We start from the raw sequence: 17352 nt of genomic DNA, 5'->3' as shown, positions 1-17352 counted from the left end.
GGCTGTTTTTATCCCCCTGGCCTCTTCCCCCACCCCAGATGGACAATCCCCTCTGAGCCCAAGAAACCCCACATCCTGCAAGCTGTTCCCAGTGCCAGCTTTGTCAGTGTTTGCCGATGCCAGGAGCGGAGGAAGTAAGTTGAGATGAGAGAGAGGCAGGAGGGATGGGGGGGTGGGGGTTGTTTGACTACAGCTAGGAGGAGTTGAGGGACTAAAAATAGTTCCTGGTCCCTGGGGGTGAGGAGAGAGTCCCCCACATTTCCCAACCCTCCCTGCCAGACCCCACGAGCCTTCTGATTCTGCCAAACCCTCCTGAACCCCAACAACCCCCTATGGACCATGTCTGTCCCCCTAATCCTCCCCAGCTGCCCCAATCCCTCCCAGATCCTACTTGCCCCCTGATCCCCACAACTGCCCCCCAAGCCCTCCCATCCTGACTTACCTTAGATTGGATGGCAATCTAACCTCTCCCTAACTGCCCCAAATGTCTGTATGCAGCCATGATTTAGTGCTCATCTAATGTAGCCAAATTGATCTACAGAAAAAAAATCCCTTCTGTTTCAGGCACCTTTCCCCAGAAATGAAATCACTTTAAAATGTACCTCAACATTTTTTTCCTCCTCTATACATCTTTAGAAATATTGGTGTGTTTGCCAAGTATAAGTCAGTCAGTTGCTGGGATAATATTGTTAGCTACAGTGATTTGGTGTCCCTTCTTCATTTAGGAACACGGAAAGGTCTTTCTAATGAGGCCAACTTTGCTGTTTATATATGCCCCCCTAACAACCAAGCAGAAAAGGCATCAGTAAAACTTTAAAATGTATATTTTAAAATCAAACTTGCAATTCATGTAAAAAATGAAAGCTTTAACTAAATTTTGTATTGATCCTGTCTATCAAACTAGCTATCTAGGCTTTATCTTCTGCTCTCATCTCTATAAAGTATTGCTAAACAGAATGTAAAAACAAAATATCATATGGAAGCATTTAATATATTTTAAATCCAGATAAGTGATTCAGGTGATTAGGTTATAAACAACAGCCAGTCTCATACTGAAAACAAACCGATTTACCTAGAAGTAAATCCTAGAAGTGCCATATTGTCAGACAGTGGTTTAGTATTGATTTGCAAAGCTCTCCTTTTAAGCAAAAGAGAAATGGGAAACATTTGTTTAGCAGGTTAAAATAGTGAGTCTTGAGGCTGGGTTGTTAACTCCTGATATACCTCGATTTGTATTGTAAAGCCATTTTGTCTCACAGGTACTCTACCTATAGAAAGTAAATAATTATTACCACTTGAGCGTGCTGAAAGTTGGCAAAGCATTTGGTTTTATTATCGAGTTGAATGATGTATGCTGAGCTGGTACTTACTGCTCACTTGGAAGAGAAGAGTTCCTGGACATAGTCTTTGGTGATAAGTCATAGTCACTGTCCGATCTGTACAGAAAGGATTCCCTGCGCTGGCTGTGGCCTGGAAAAGTAGTATGCAACACAAGTCCTGATGAAGAGCTGGCCTGGGGGTCCAAAGGACTGCAGCCTGGTGATGGTCCATTTTCCACATCAAAGCTGTAAACAAAACACACAATGTCTTACACAGATTTCTTGATACTCATTTTCAGGGTATTGTGCAAAACTCTTCAAATTCCCTTATAGACGGCTTTCACATGGTGTAGTTCTGTCAAGCACAGGAGAGAGAGTGTTATATGTGCTTCTGGATGTCATTAGTGGCAATGTCTGTCCTCTATTGCACAAGTGGGTTACATAAAGGAGGAGGGCAGAGAGATGTTCTGCATCAGTAGATATCTCTTTATACTCTGCTTGGTGGCCACCTCTCTATCTCCAGCATTCCCTCCAGAAATTTTGCTGAGTTTGGGCAGAATTTGCCCTGAATTAATGCATTTTCCTTCCAACTTCTCCCTTTACTTTCCACAGTCTGTCCTTTGGTTTCATCTTTGCTGAACCCAGTGTACGCTACCGTCTACTCAACATATACAGCTGCTAGATTACTTCAGGCTCCATGGTTTTCCTTAAATCTCTCTATGTTTTATACCTGACACAGTTTCAAACTCAGGGCATTTTTACATGTGTTTTGGGACGCGACACCAGGCACTTTAATTAGTGAGCTGTGTGTCACATGTATCAGCATCCCCACACTGAAAAAATGGCAGTGGGGAGCTTTAAACTAAAGCTCATCGAACATATTTCATTTCAAACTGCCCTGCCACCATTTTTTTTGTGTGGGGACACATAGGGACGCTGATACACATGATGCAGAAGGCTGCTGGAGCACATCGATTTCCATGCTTCAGCCAGCTCAATTAATTGATTAATTGAGTCCGCTCCAATGTGCTGGATTTCAGAGCAGGCATAACAGCAGGCTCTTCACACATGTGCTGCGTCAGAGCAGGCTCCCCGCACATTTTTGGAGCCCCCAATTACCTGGACCTCAGCAACAATCCTGACAACACTACTGTCATGAACACACTATTATGCAACAGGAAATTATCACTGAAGTAGCTGGATGTCAATCAACATGCCATTTTGAAGGTACTTATTTGTAAAGAAGTTGGAGAACTACATTATCCATATCCTGGTTCAACTCAGTAACTGCAATCCTCACTGCAGTCAACCACTGATGTAAAATACTGAATTCATTGAGGATTATGATGGCTCAGCAGTTCCGGATGTCAGCTCATTTATTTAACCTCCTAATTCCAGGCAATCAAGTTTGAAGATTGTGGCCTGTAGTGTCATATACATTTCACAGCTTAACCATTATGCCGAATGCTTCTTTAGCTCATCAACCTTCACTCTTGGACTGAGTTTTTATTTTATTTTTTTAAATACATTTTGTCACCATTTCCATTATACAGCCACTTTTGTATGGTTTTATAATTTCACTGTTCCAACATGTGGTGTAAGTCACTTTGGACATTTTAGTAAGAGACACCCCACAAACTCCAGAAGTCAGCAGTTTGACCCATTTTGGGTGGGCTTTCGGAACTCATCTGACTGATACAAATACATGTGTGTTGTGATGTCCAAGCAAAGTTAAATGAAATGAGGATGAATTCAATCTGAACTGCCTTGCTTTCGTTAGGTCTCTGTCAAACCGAGATTTACGTCTTAGGCACCGCTCGTGTACAGACACCCAGTGTGCTAATGAGCAGATATGAACAATCATGTTACCATTAGTCTAGACCAGTGGTTTTCAACCTGTGGTCCACAGACCCCTGTGGGGTCCACAGACTATGTCTAAGGGGTCCGCAAAAGATGACTATGATCAATCAAATATCCACACTTACAATTGCAGCAATTTGAATAGACAGCAGCTGTTTTCATTAGCAATGAAAGCATAAACTTTACAACAAATACTTATAAAAGTTTTGCTGGACCATCTCCTCTCCTATTTGCATTGTCCATTACCACATGCTATTTAACCATAAAGGTTAGAGAAGAACTATGGAGAAAACAGATAAAAAAGCAGTGATGGGTGCATGTAAATGGGACCAGACAGCACAAAGGGAGGATGGATCCTGCAAAAAGAACCTTGCACTTATGGGGTTTTTTTCCAGCATTTATTTCATAAGCTCCTCCTTTAGAAAGCTGTTGTTCATTTCAAAATCAAAAATGAAATCTAATTGTATGCTGCAGTATGGTGGGTGACAGTAATTGTAGTCCCACCAGCCTATGACTCATCCTAGCTCTTCCATGATGCCATTAAGAAGTAAACAATAATAAATATTGTTTAAAAACAAACACCACTTATTTTAATCAGCCACCAGTGCATATGCCTAAACTGAGTATCTGTTTAGTTTTCTTGCTGGAATCCTTGTCCTTATTCCCTCCCTGATGTTTGCTACTTCTATCTATCAGAATGTGCCAGAAGCTGAAAAGTAACTCTAGACAAGGGTAGATTGTCTTTCTATGGCTAGAGACAGAAGTTGCGTTTGTTCCAGGACAAGTTGTGCCTGGGTTTTCCCAGAACAAAAAAGTCCTGGGATTAGTATGTACACACAGGGCGTGTCCAGACAAGCACAAATGTACAGTACGTGGCACCACAGATCTGTCTGCACGCCACACACCGCACATGCAGGCATTCCTTGCACTGCTACTTTGCAGCATTGGTGGGTTTTTGTTTGACCCCGGGAAATCCTGGGTCAAAAAAAACCATGCCAAAAAAAAGCGGGGCGGCACGTGATGACAACACGTGCCACCCAAAACCGGAGCCTGGCAGGCCAGAGTTACACTCTGGCTACTGGCCAGGCTCTCTGCTGTAGCTCCCAAAGGCCCCCAAGGCCCCACGTTAGGCTGTTGGGGCTAGCACAATTGATGGTGACAGCCTCCCCTACTCCACTTGGGGTAACCTGCTGTGTGCCAGAGTGTGCATGGCATGGGCATTCCCCAGGGACAAGTAGCAGTGACACAAGGTGTGCCACTGCTACTTGTCCCTGGGGAAATGCACATTGCTGTTCATCTGGACGTGCCCACACTGTTCTTCTGTTGCCAGCCTTGGCCATTTTTAAGGGGCCTAGGCCAAGCTGCAAAAGTGTGGCTAAGAAGAAAGTCCCAAAGCCTGTTTCTAAGTGACCATAGCATAAACCTTTGCAGATGTAACAATTAGGTTGGTCAGCAAAGTAAAGAAAGCCATCCACAGGTCTAACTAAACCAGTAACAAAATACAATTAAATAGGGGTGCACCGATTGAGACTTTTGGGACCGATACAGATAGCCAATTTTTAAGGAGACATATTGGTCCATACCGATCTGATTTCCGAAACCAGCCTGGCAGCTTGGAGAGCTGTGTGCAGCTGGTAAGTCTGGTGTGGTGGAAGGAGAGGGGGGAGGGAAAAGGCATGTGGGGTCTGAGCAAAGCCCCTGCAGTGAGGGAGGAGTGGGGCTGGGGCAAGCACTGTCCAGCCGGAGGAGAGCGGGTGTGGGATGGAACCATGGCTCATCTGGGGGGCGCAGGGATGGGGGGAGGCAGTTCCCAAGCAGCTGTGCACTGCTCATCCGGGAGCTGCTGGTCCAGCACTTGCCTGCTCGTCCAGAGGCTCCCACTGCTGCTCCCGCATCTGGGAGGGAATTGTGGGGCGGGGGGGATGTGTCTCTGATCTGCGCAGGGTGGGACGGGGCACAGTGGGGCCAGGGCTGCTCAGGGCTTTTCCTGGCTCACTTCATCCCAGCCCACACAGATCCAGAGGCTCATGCCCCACTCCCTCCCATGCTATACATATATTTTAGTATAATAAATATATTTTTATTAAGATGCTTAAATAATTAGTAAAAAAAAAACCAGCCTAGCCAGATAAACCAAGGTAAAGAAGAATCAGGCTACTGTTGAACAGCAATCCACAATGGGGAAGGAAAGGAGATAAGAAACCCTCCACTTTTACTTTCCCAAGGACATAAATCTCAACTAATTGACAACTTCCAAGTCCAAAAAAGATCTGGTTCAGTCCAGTTTCAAGAGTTTGAGTGAAACAAAAAAATAAAATAAACAAAACCAATCAAAGACCATTTATTAAAATATTAAAACCAGCCATCTATGAACATTGGGTATAGGCTGGAGGAAAATTTAGAGAACTCAGCAAATTCAGGAAAACCTACTCTGACCTTTCAAGTTCCCCCAGCTGGTATACATGAAAATCTACGTTATGTTGTCATGGGTAGCCAGATGAACTTTGAGATAATGTTTGTTTTTATGTTTTAAAGTGCAAGCAAATAAAAGGTTGGGCTGTAGACTTGTTTCTGCGTCTTTTATCAGTAGCCTGTCCACAAGGTTACCTGCACTTTGGGTAACACTTTCAATCAGAGCTGAGTGAGCAGTTGAATACAGTGTCTGTTTTCTGCCATTAATTCAATGATGCAATCCCGGGACAACCATTCAGACACACATTGCAATGTCCCAGGACAAACGGTTAACATTTCTTATCTCTTGAACTGTTTTAGTGTTTGTCCCGGGACAATGGACTCGGACATCTGAATGATTACATTTGTCTTAGAATAAATAGTTTGTCCTAGGACAAATGCCATGTTTGTAGCCTTTTCTCCTGCAAATGGCACCATGGGTTTTGTTAGCTGCCGTAAAAAATGAATAAATAATAAAGAAGGTACTGCTATCTCATGACACCTATAGGCTTATAAAATGTGATACAACCAAGTATCACTGTTAAGGTTCGATATTAGAATGCAAGTTGTAGCGCTTTTGTCATCTACCAGTCTTGGAAGACTAAGCCTTATAAGCCTACGGGAGCACGCTATTGCCACTGTTCTGCTGAATGTGATATTGAACACAGGCGACTTTTCCCTTCTGGTCCTACTGCCATATTTTTAAGTTTGGGTTTATGGTTATTTCTGAGATTTTAACCTTTAACATGTTAATTTTTTTTCTGGCCTAATGAATACTAAGAGTAATAGTGCTAAGCTGCAGCAAAAGGAGATGCCTAACAAAGACAGTAAAACTACCAGGGCACTATTAAGGGGTTTTAAGGGCTTTTTGTTGTTTTTGAAGAGAATCATAATATTCTTCAATATTTGTAAGGTAAGTTATGCATTTTGAAGAAATTAACTTACACATAGTAGGGATCTTTTTTGAAGCAGATGGATATATGGACATACAAAGAGATCCCAGTGAAAGTCGGGCTACTTAATGGATGTTGCAGAAAGCACAAGCAGCTTATGGTAGCAGAATGTAACTGTTGATAGCAATGGACATGAACAAAAATACTGAGTCTAGATTTCCCACCTTTGGATTTACTAGCGTCCTATAAGTTGCCGAACAGCAACTATAATTCCAGGCCTCCTTGAGTTTTTTATAGTGATCTACATTCAGATCTGGAAGCGTGAATCAGGTCTGAACTTCGTGACTTCAGCCCATGTCTTGATCTTATGGAATCTGCATCATCCCCACAGCTGAGCAGTAGTAGAAAGACAACTACAGTGGTGACACATACCAGCTTGCCTTCAAAACTCTACTTAGTCTTGCTTTTTGCAAAAGTTTCAGTCTCTCTTAAATTAAAATTAGAATTCCTTTTCTCTACTAAACAATGAGTCATGGTGTTTTCCTCCAACCTGTTATCTAGCTACATAAGATGTAGATGCAGGAATACCAGCAATCCCTAAAGTAACATCAGCCATTAAAGCATCAGAAGTACAAGCTGCAGAGTCTAGAGGGGCAATTTGTGCCAGAAGCCATTTTAAAGGACCTTTTTTATTTAATGTACCAAATATCATATGCTTATATGTTAACAACTGACTGATAAAACAGCAATTTAACAATGTATTGCATGTGCATGTGGTTGGGATATATATGAGTTTGAGGATTTGTATTTAAAGTAATTGTGTACTTGTTCCTCCCATCCCCCTCTGGCTTTTTTCCCTCATGCCTTCAGAAAGAACCTACTGAAGTAGAAATATGAGATCAGGATTTGCATTAGTCATTAGGTTCCTCAAGGCTGCAAGAATATTTATTTTGGTTCTTATGTTATTTCGATCTTTAGAATAGCTCCTGAAGGTTTTGGGAAAGCTCATGAACAAAGTAGACACAAAAATCAGAATAAAGATATTTAGTTTAAGAGCTTAAACCTCTATCTGGGCTACTAGCTATTCTAGGCTAGGGACAGACATTACACATGAGCAGGTTTAAGTGATCAGAAACTGGTATAAACCTGTAACAGAACAGAAGTTCAGTGCACATAAACCAGTTTCAAAATGGCTGAAACCGGCTTGAGATAAACCTGGTTGAATGTAGTATCAGACTTAACTGATGGAGCTCAACCTGGTTTATGCAACTTCTGTCCCAGACCCCTTCCTGGTTTAAGTTAAACTAGAGTCCTCCAGCATCCCAGCATGCTCTCTGGGCTGGGCTGTGGTCTCTGCTCCAGCGGAGCAGGGCTGGCCCCACCCCTCTGCTCCCTAGCTAGAGCAGGGACAGGCAGGATTGGGGACACGGCCAGATGCTGGTCCCATGAAAGGGGCAGGGAAGAAGTTTATTCCCCTCCGCCCTCCCCTGTCCCACCAGCACAGACCTGTCAGGCATTTCTCCGCTGGCTGCTCCAGAGGTAGGAGTGTGGCCACCCCCAGCTGTAGCCTGGAGTGAACTGGCTAAGGAGGGTGTTTAATTCTCCCTTCCCTGTTCCACCAGCAGACCCAAGCCAGGGTCCACTGGATGCTCCACCCTCACTGCTGCAGTGACAGGGCCAGGGGCACAGCCCCCTGAGGCACAGAGGGCAGGGAGTGGGGTTATTCCCCCCCACCACCTCCTCTGCTCCCAGGGGACCAGAGCCAGGGTCTGCCAGGCCCAACTGCCACCACCACCAATTGCTCCCCATGTGGGGCGAGAGGTGGGATAAGCCTCCTGTCCTCTCTGCCAGATGCTGTAGGGAGGGGGGAAATAACCCCTCCCTGCCCCCTCACCTAAGGGGCCCTGCTGGCTGGCCTCTGGCCATGCCCCCACCCCTGTTGCTGGAGTGGTGAGGGGGCATTAACTTTGATGGGGGCTGCAGCCCCCATCATGGTTTCCCAGAGCACGAGCCTCTTCCTGGTGGGAGGGCCATGCTGCGGGGATGTCAGAGCTGCTGCAGACTGCAGGTAGGTGCAAGCGGCGGCAAAGGACAGTGCTGCACAATGACTGAGCTCATAACAAATCTGATGTATTAAAAAAATATTTACACTGGGTAAATACTTGGGGCTTTACACTGGGTAAATACTTGGGGCTGTAGAATGACCAAATAATAGCTTGCAACCAACCTGAGTTACCTAACGAAAGGTTCCACTTTCTTGCCACCTCTGCTTATAATAAGTACCCCTAATATAAAAGTGAGATTGCCATCTGGAGATGCAGAGATGTTTCCTTGTTCCCATTATGTGCCCAAGAGGGGCAGTAGAATTGCTCTTATAGTTTAGTTTGGGAACTCAGTGTTGTTTGCAAGCTAAATTTTGGTTATTCACTATAGGAAAAAATTCTCCCACTGAGCTTTACTTAATCCATTTCATGCATAGTACTGAACCCAAAGGGATACTGGACTATGTACTTTTATGTTTTGAATCATTTGAAATACAAATACCATTTATATCTGCAATCCACTTCTAATTTTACTTTTGTTACTGATAATGGTTAAAGGCCACCAATAGGATGTCAGAAAATGGATCAAGGGTGAGATGAAGCTTCAAAGAAACTCTCTAGTTGCTAGATTATGGGACCAGAAGCCAATTTCTGTGAAAAGAACTTCTTCATGCTTTTGATAATCAGTATCAAAATTTTAACAAGTGTATGTGGAATGTAATATAGAATGAGCCACTTTCACAGTAATGGAGCTGTGATCCTACATCTAGAATCTGTCTAGCATAATGTGACCACTGCCAAAATATAAATACCTTGATAAACCATATAGAAATATTTGTCATCATACATTCATGATGTAAAACCTTTGCTCTTTACCAAATATTTGATATGAGTTACATAAATGCATTCCCTGGGGAAGGATCCCTTAATTCACTTTTCTAAATGGTAGAGCTGACTTTATTGCCTGCTGCTCAAGAACTTTTTTCCTCAGTATATCCCATCAGTGGAAAAGATTTAACAATATTGCCTATCTGCTTTAAATGCATGTTACAAGGTAAATGACACATGTGCATATGCTGAGACTCCACTGACTTCCAGGAAGTTGCACCAACTTCATATGACATGAAGTTGGTCCTGGGAGTGAAAAGAGCAGTGTTAAAAGTCGAAAACAGGCATTTGTTGTATACTGACTTGTACTATAAGCTGCATGGCCTATTTGTGGGAAAATAATTGAAAGCAAAGGCGGGACGGCTGGCATTTAGAAAAGGTTAGGGGAGAGTCCTACTGCAAAAAGAGTAAGCCTTATTTTGACACATGGCCTTTTGTACAGCCCTTAAGGCCCCTTTATTTTATTTTTCTTAAAGAAAACATAAAAAAATGTGCAATTCATGACCTAGTATGAATCATCAAGCAGGCATTAGCTGGGATGAGTCTGTTCCCAAGATTATTGAGCAATAACAGACACAAAATAACACATCAAAAGGGAAATTCCATGGACACAACTAGTCACAATTCACACTGCTAGTCATCAGGGAGTAGGGCTGACATGGGAAAGGAACCAAGGAGCTATTCAGGCTGGAGACAAGAAAAAAATAAAGTTTGTTGTCACATTGTTCAGGGGAGGCAATGCCATAGCTCTCTTTTTCTATACACCAGCCAATGGAGCTGATTGGCCATAAGGGATCAGAAAGTGGTAACTCAAGAAGCACTGGTGGTTCTCTTTGTAATGCAGGAGAAGACAGACCATCCAGTGTTGTTCTTCCTGGCGTACTACAGCTTTGCATCAACCACATGGTAGACTGTGCCTACAAGGTACATTTGATGAATCTTTCATATTTGTTCCTTCTTATTAACAATGGTCCCAGGAGTTGATGGGAATTTAGGGGGGTTCAAGGAATGCAGGATTAGAAGTGCTTTGCCTTCTCAAGTGGATGCAGAATGTTATAGAAAAGCTAAGTTAATACTCAGTAACATTACTACTGCAAAATACTTGAACATTAGAAAACTACCTTGAAAAATATATAAAATAATTATACATAAAGCAAGCCTTTGCCTTATGCCCTTACTTTATATTGTAACATAACTGCATTCTCATTCAGTTCCTCTTTACTTGAGCTTAATCCAATTTCAAACATTAGATAAAACCTGAAACTGAAGATCAGAGAGAGCCAGGAGATGGCAGAAGTTAGCAGTAACTATCAGACTGCTACTAATGGCTTCAGTCATGGATGTGGAAAAGTATTACTGCAGCAAACCAATAAGGAGAGGAATAACATAATGAAATGCCATGAGAAACTTTGTTAACTTGTGAAATCCAATGAACATTGTGATCTAAAATTATTAAGACCATTCATCCACCATTCTTAAAAAAAAAGGGGATTAACAACTACCTTCACTGATTTCAAAGGAACTGTATTCATCTCATTTAAGAGGCAAATCTGACCAGAAGTGCTGTAGCAAAGGGGGGAGAGGGGGCGAGCAGGGTGACTGCCCCGGGTGCCAACAGGTGCTGCCCAGCCGGGGCAGGGTGCAGGACCGAGCCGGGACAGGGAGAGGGCGGCTCCTGCCGCTGTGTGCACTCCCAGGCAAGCATGGGCAGGGGGTGGCATGTGTCCCCTGGACCTGTGCGCAGTATGAGAGCTTTGCCCTGGGCACCAAACTTAGTTGATACAGCACTGCTGACCAGCATCTCCCTAACCACAGCAGTCTTCTTGAGATTTGTATACTGCCACTGCATAGGATTTGGGACAGAAAAGGTGGGACAATTCATAATACTTTCATGTGGAAAGAGGTGTTGGGCATTAGAATTTCAGAATGGCTATATAGCCTGCAGGGAAGGATGCTTTTTCAGGCATTCTGCATAAAGATGCATTTTTCAGCCCAAGCAAACTGCTGGCTGATGCGCTCCAAGTCAGCCTCTTCGAACAGGATTTGGTACAAAACCTTTTTAGGGAAGTTATGAAAACTTTTTGTATGGAGATTCTTGGTGTACACACATACTCTCTCTCCCCCTTTCTCCATAGCCAGATAGAGAGACAGGACCTGGAGCTCTTTCTATCCAAGTTAGTATCTCCTGCCAACATGCCAAATACATTTATAATTTTCACATTGTCAGAACAGCTTTCTATTTTTTCCAAGTGTCTTTGTTATCTGTATGCAACTGTATTTAAATCCATTCTCTCATCAGTACTAAGATGAAACACAGAATGTTTCTCATGCAATGAAATAAAACAAGTCAGAGCACACATACTCCTGTTGTCTGCGCTGAGCATACAGGATACAAAGTAAATCAACTGAGCAGCAAAGACTGTCAACAGTCCATGAAATCAGTGGACACTGCTGGCACTACTGCACTAACTAAAGCGGCCTCTGGAAAACATTTATAAAATAACCTTCTAACGTACAATACTCAACAAACTAAATTGGAGTTAATATAGCATCTGAGGGGGCCCATTTTACCTGTCTTTCCCCTATTCTGTCTCATGAATATCTTTGTGCACATGGAAGGGACGGGTAAGATTAGCAAAACCTACTCAGGAGGTCTGGACTGAAATTAAGCCGCAACTCTTTACCATGTACAATGGGAGGGTTGTTTGAGCAGGAGGGAGGAAGGGGGCTGGTAGATCAAGTGGGTCCAACCCTTTTACCCCTGCACAGGCTTGGGTTGAGGACAAACCCTGCACAGAGATTACAGGTACCCGAAAGCTGTAGTATCAAGTAGCTCTTCTCTGTTTGTTGCCACTCCCTCCTTTTCAATTCCAGAGACTGAGACCTAGCACGGGAGGAAGGATTTCTCTTTTTAGCTGCAAGGAGGAAGAGATCACTTTTAACTCATGCTAGAACATCCTATTCAAAGGTGGTTTTGGTATCCTGGCTATCTGCCAATCAAGGCTTTTATGCTGCCCTCATCACTGTGGTGTCCAAGAGCCTCAATTCAGCTTCCAGCACAGAATACTCCTTGCTAATCCTCCAGATTCTGCCTGGATTTGTTCCTATCATATCCCTTCTCTATATCTGCACCTGTTTAGCCCCCTGAAATGTTAGATTGATGATATTTTGCCTTCATCGAATACTAATCCACTAGTGGAAACAGCCTTCCTGCATTTTATTCCCATCTAAACTGCTCTTCTATGACCAGTTCAAATTTCTTCTTGGGGCTCATTCTTCTCTCTGCCATAAAACTCCTGAAAGCTTTTTAAACAAACAGAATCTTTTTATCCTTAACCACTCGTCCTGAAGTATGGTCACTGTATTCCTCTTCACCAGTATCCTGTCAGACTTTCATATGATAATTGAATGGAGTGGAAAATCCAGCGGCACCTACTCATTATTCAGAAGAGTCACAAGGCACGTTGTTCCATGTATCACAAAGAAAAATGCACATTTTTAATGCAATACACACCTGTTCCCTGGAGCTGTGCTAGGGCAGGACCCAAACAAACAGTCTGTTGGGCTAAGGACAGCAATTACACATAAACCAGTATAAGTGATCAGAAAGTGGTTCAAATGTGTAACACAACAGAAGTTCAGTGCACCTAACCTGCTTTCAAAATGGCTGAAACCAGTTTAAGATAAACCTGGAGGGATGTAGTATTAGGCTCCACTGATTTAGGCTAAATTGGTTAATTGAAATTTTGTCCCAGATCCCCTCCAGATTCAAGTTAACTCACAGTCCCCTATCACCCCCACAAACCCTACCCTGTTCCCACTGGGTAGGCAGGTGAGCCTTGGCCCAAGCTGTCTGCTCCAGCCGAGCAGGGAGGTTTGTTTCAGTGCCCCCCAGCTTCTGGCCTGAACCCCTGCAGGCATTCGGCTGCATTTCCAAAATCAAAAGCGAATGTCTGTTCACTTGCTTATCGGTTCATTCTGCGCAGCTTAGACTAACCTGTGGAGATTGAATTGATTCAGCCTTGGACTTTTTCACCGTCTGTACTTAGCCTTGCTGACTGGAGCTCAGCCCTGCCATATTAGAATGGTTCCAGGGCTGCAACATGATTCAAATGAATAAAAATTAACTGGAATCAATCGTAAGCCCAAATCCAAACACCAGTAGCATAACTATGGTAGAGTAAGAGAGTCATCAGTCCTGGGTGCCAACTTTGAAGAGCTGCCACTTTGGCCCTCACCCCAGGCATCTTTACCACAGCAGGTGCAGGTCTGCACTGCCCTTGCCAGGCCCTAGCACAGGGGCGGGCAATTATTTCAGGCGGAGGGCCACTTACTGAGTTTTGGCAAGCCATCGAGGGCCACATGACAGGCAGCCAGGGGCAGATAAATATTAATTTTCTAAATTTTTTAGGGACTCCATGGGCCGGACAGAATGGCTTGGCCGGCTGCATTTTTCCCACCCCTGGCCTAGAGCTGGGCAGGCACAGCCTGGCATCCAACGATGTATCAGAAGGTTGGGGGCTTGCAATGATACCCCCCACTCCAAAAGGCTTTCCTGTTCGAGGGACAGCCCTAAGCCTGCAAGTTGGAGGGGAAGAGAATGGGACACAAGGAAGGACCCCCAGGGAGCCTGTGCTGCTGCTTCCTTCTAAGGAGCAACACAGATACCATCCAAGTGAGGGTAAAACTCTACACCCCTCCTGCCCCCGCTCTCCAGTGGTCAGCATAATTCTCTGTGTATCCCCTCTTCCATGCCCTCTGGCTGAAAGTGCTCCCAGCACCTCTTGCAAACACCCTAAAATGATGAAAAAGTTAGTAGGTCATGGAGCTAGTTTTTGCAACTCAGACCTATTGCTGATGAACCGCAAAGGCAAAAATAAAATCCGCTGTCAGGTGTATTTACCTCTCCTAAATCCCTCTCCTGAAAACTCCCATTGAAAACTCATTCTATGCTTTAGCTTCCAGGTCTGTTTGGTTACTGATTCTTCTGTTACCTGATATCTTAGATTACATAGTAAATGAATTGCAACCTACTAGTTAGGCAGAAGGCAGGGTGGATGTTCACCTCATATACTAACTAAATCAGAGATAAGCTTTGCTAAACAGCAGCTTACTTCTAAAACCTTGTATGAAAGCTCATGCATCTCTGATTTAGTTTATAATGTGTACATCTACCCTGTCTTCTGCCTGACTTCAGACTAACATGAGTCGCTACCTCTATGAGGTTATGAGGCTGAGGTAGCCTCTTAATTTCCCAATGCTTGCTTGAAACAAGCAACTAACACATCATGAAAAGTAGTATGATTTTAAACTACTGTGAAGTATTTGCATTGCCTCTCCATCACCAGAGATTGTGCAGGATTTTCCTTCAAGAATTTCTTCAAAGCCTTTTGAAACAAGGTTCAAAAGCAGTCTCCAATAATAAATTTCCATATATTCCACATGTGCCTTTATCTTTGATAGCCACAGTACTTGATCACAGAAAGACAAGGAAGAATACGTTGTCTACTGGAGATTGCACGTGAAAACCAAACTTATTCATGGGCAAATCTAGAAGGCTGCTGGACGGAAAGGAAGCTGCATCTAAAAAAGATTAAGACTAAGTCTAAAAAAACCCCCTATTAGCTCTGGTGTTCACTATGCGCAGGGTTCACACAGCTCCTTTCCTTATACTTCCTATCGTTCTGTGCACAGTGCTCTCCAGCTATGCTATTTTCTCTACCTGCTCTTTTGATTTACAGCTAATCAAAACCAATTGTTCTTAAAACACGCTGCTGTTTTCAACTCAGTGAGCTGCCCCTTTGAAAGGAGCAGTTGGATCCTTTGGATGAGCCCATTTAAATAATAGGTTTTTTTCCTCTATCCAAAATGCTAAACATTAGCAATTCAATAGACTGTGATACTACTTTTATGCTCCTCATTTGACGTGGTATGGGAAGAGTATGTGCAACCATGTCTATGTCTTTCCGCAATTAGAGTAGTCTTGGGCTTTAACATGGGCTACGTGAAAAAATGTTACTGCGCTCGATCACTGAGGTCTACATTCAACTTAGTGGACACAAATTGTCCTGTTATGTTCTATTTAGTATCATGTCAGTTTTCATTACCGTATTTACATTCAGGAACCTTTAGTAACATAGACCAGGCCTTTCTTTTCGTAATTATCCCCACCAATAGATCATTGCTGGTGTATGTCAGAGAGAGCACTCTGGTGAATCTTCCAGCCCCTGCTTTCCTGTTGGAAAATATAAGTGGATTTCACTTTTTCCTTTAACTGTTAAAACAACTGGGCACACGTACCCATAAAGTACAGGTAACCAACCACACCCTTGGCCGCAGCTGGTAATAAAAATAGTATTTTAATTTGCTAAAGTGCCTTCTGTGTACAGTTCTCAAAGCTCTTCACCTACTTGGTAAGCACAATCCCGATTTTACAGGTTGAGTCACTTGTCTAAAACATACAGAGGGTTAACAACAGAGGTATGAAGAGACAACAAGCCTCCAGAGCCCCCAGTCTATATTCCAACCCTCAATCCAAACTGCTTCCGTCTCCTGTGAGTAGGAAACTATTCCCATGTGCGTAGGTACTGGGTTTATCTTGGGTATCCTGCCTACAATCAGTGTGCTTCATCCTGGTCTTAAAATAAAACTCACTTGGCACTTCATTACGAAGTCCTCTATCTTTTGCAAAAAGCAGCAAACACTAAGCCTCTTTGGTTTACTGTAATTCTGGCAGCCTGAGAGAGACTCCATGAAGAACATCAAATATGAGTCAAGTCATTGTTCTGATCTGTTGTCAAACAGATTGGAGACACAGGAATAGCATTTACAATAGCTGCACAGACTACAGACTTTTCCATTTTACCTGTTATGCTGGACTGGAAGGAGAGAGAGACTTTTGTATCACAAGACTTACCAACTCAACACTAAGATTTTAAATTGCATGTGAGTGTCCCTGCAGGAACTGGAGGCAAACAACAGATGCACATTAACTCCTATATTAGGCCATTGTTTGAGTCATAAAATAATTATTTGATCCTGTTACTGGACTACATTCCTGGAACATAAGCTCAGGCTGCTACAGTGGTTGGCTGCACATTGAGTGGGTGGGGCTTAATTCTCTGTTGCAGTCCCCAACTTGTCAGGGAGGTGGAATGGGCAGGGCCTAGGTTTCCCAATATATAATGTTTGCAAAAGGCCAGTAAAATGTTTTATCTTATACTTAGGCCAGTTGTTTTTGGAAGGAGGAAGGATTTTTTTCCCCCTAAAAATCATTCACCATTATTGTCTTTCATGGTGATTTTACTGGTCGTTATCTCTCAAATTAATAATGTTTTATATCCATGGAAAAGGGTACTTTATATAAATAATAGTACAGATACGGTTGCTTGAGCAATTTTCTTTATAGCTCTTGTTGAGGGCCTGATTTTATTCAAAGTAAAAAGCAGCATAATCCATTGCAACCAATGAGAGCATCTGCAGATCATTTTTATTAGATGTTCAAAAGTGTAGCAGAATTTGCTACCTTGTCTAGTTGCCAGAAGCATCCTTATATTTTACAACTAATGTTGCATATGCATTGAATGCATTAAGCTATGCAAGTAAACTTTTGCAAAACAGTAACTAATGATATCAATCCTGACCGGTTAATAAAATATACCTGTATACTTGCTCTGTTAAATTAAATCTGCAATTATGCCCCCTCCATCATCACTAGGGCTTGGTGAATACTGTAGAAATGCTTTACAAATTTGTTTGTGAAGCCCAGTCATTATCTGATCTGGATTCATTTAGTTCACTTTTTACTACATAGATTTCATAGACATTAGGGCTGGAAGGGACCTCGGGAGATCATCGAGTCCAGCCCCCTGCCCAAAGGGCAGGAAGTCAGCTGGGGTC

The 17352-nt window shown here is 43.1% G+C and overlaps 1 protein-coding gene across 1 annotated transcript in view; it reads right to left on the bottom strand.

The window, feature by feature from the left end:
- Positions 1 to 17352, bottom strand: part of PDE4B (phosphodiesterase 4B) — a 287515-nt gene that overhangs the window by 79934 nt on the left and 190229 nt on the right. Inside the window, exon 2 of the mRNA XM_019531586.1 lies at positions 1371 to 1565. Coding sequence (XP_019387131.1) covers positions 1371 to 1565 — 195 coding nt within the window. The remainder of the gene's footprint in view (positions 1 to 1370; positions 1566 to 17352) is intronic.

This window comes from Crocodylus porosus, unplaced genomic scaffold (assembly GCF_001723895.1).
Source record: "Crocodylus porosus isolate Cpor-Errol unplaced genomic scaffold, CroPor_comp1, whole genome shotgun sequence".
NCBI lineage: Eukaryota > Metazoa > Chordata > Crocodylia > Crocodylidae > Crocodylus > Crocodylus porosus.
The sequence above is the reverse complement of the archived record's forward strand: the minus strand, read 5'-3'. Positions and strand labels throughout refer to the sequence as shown.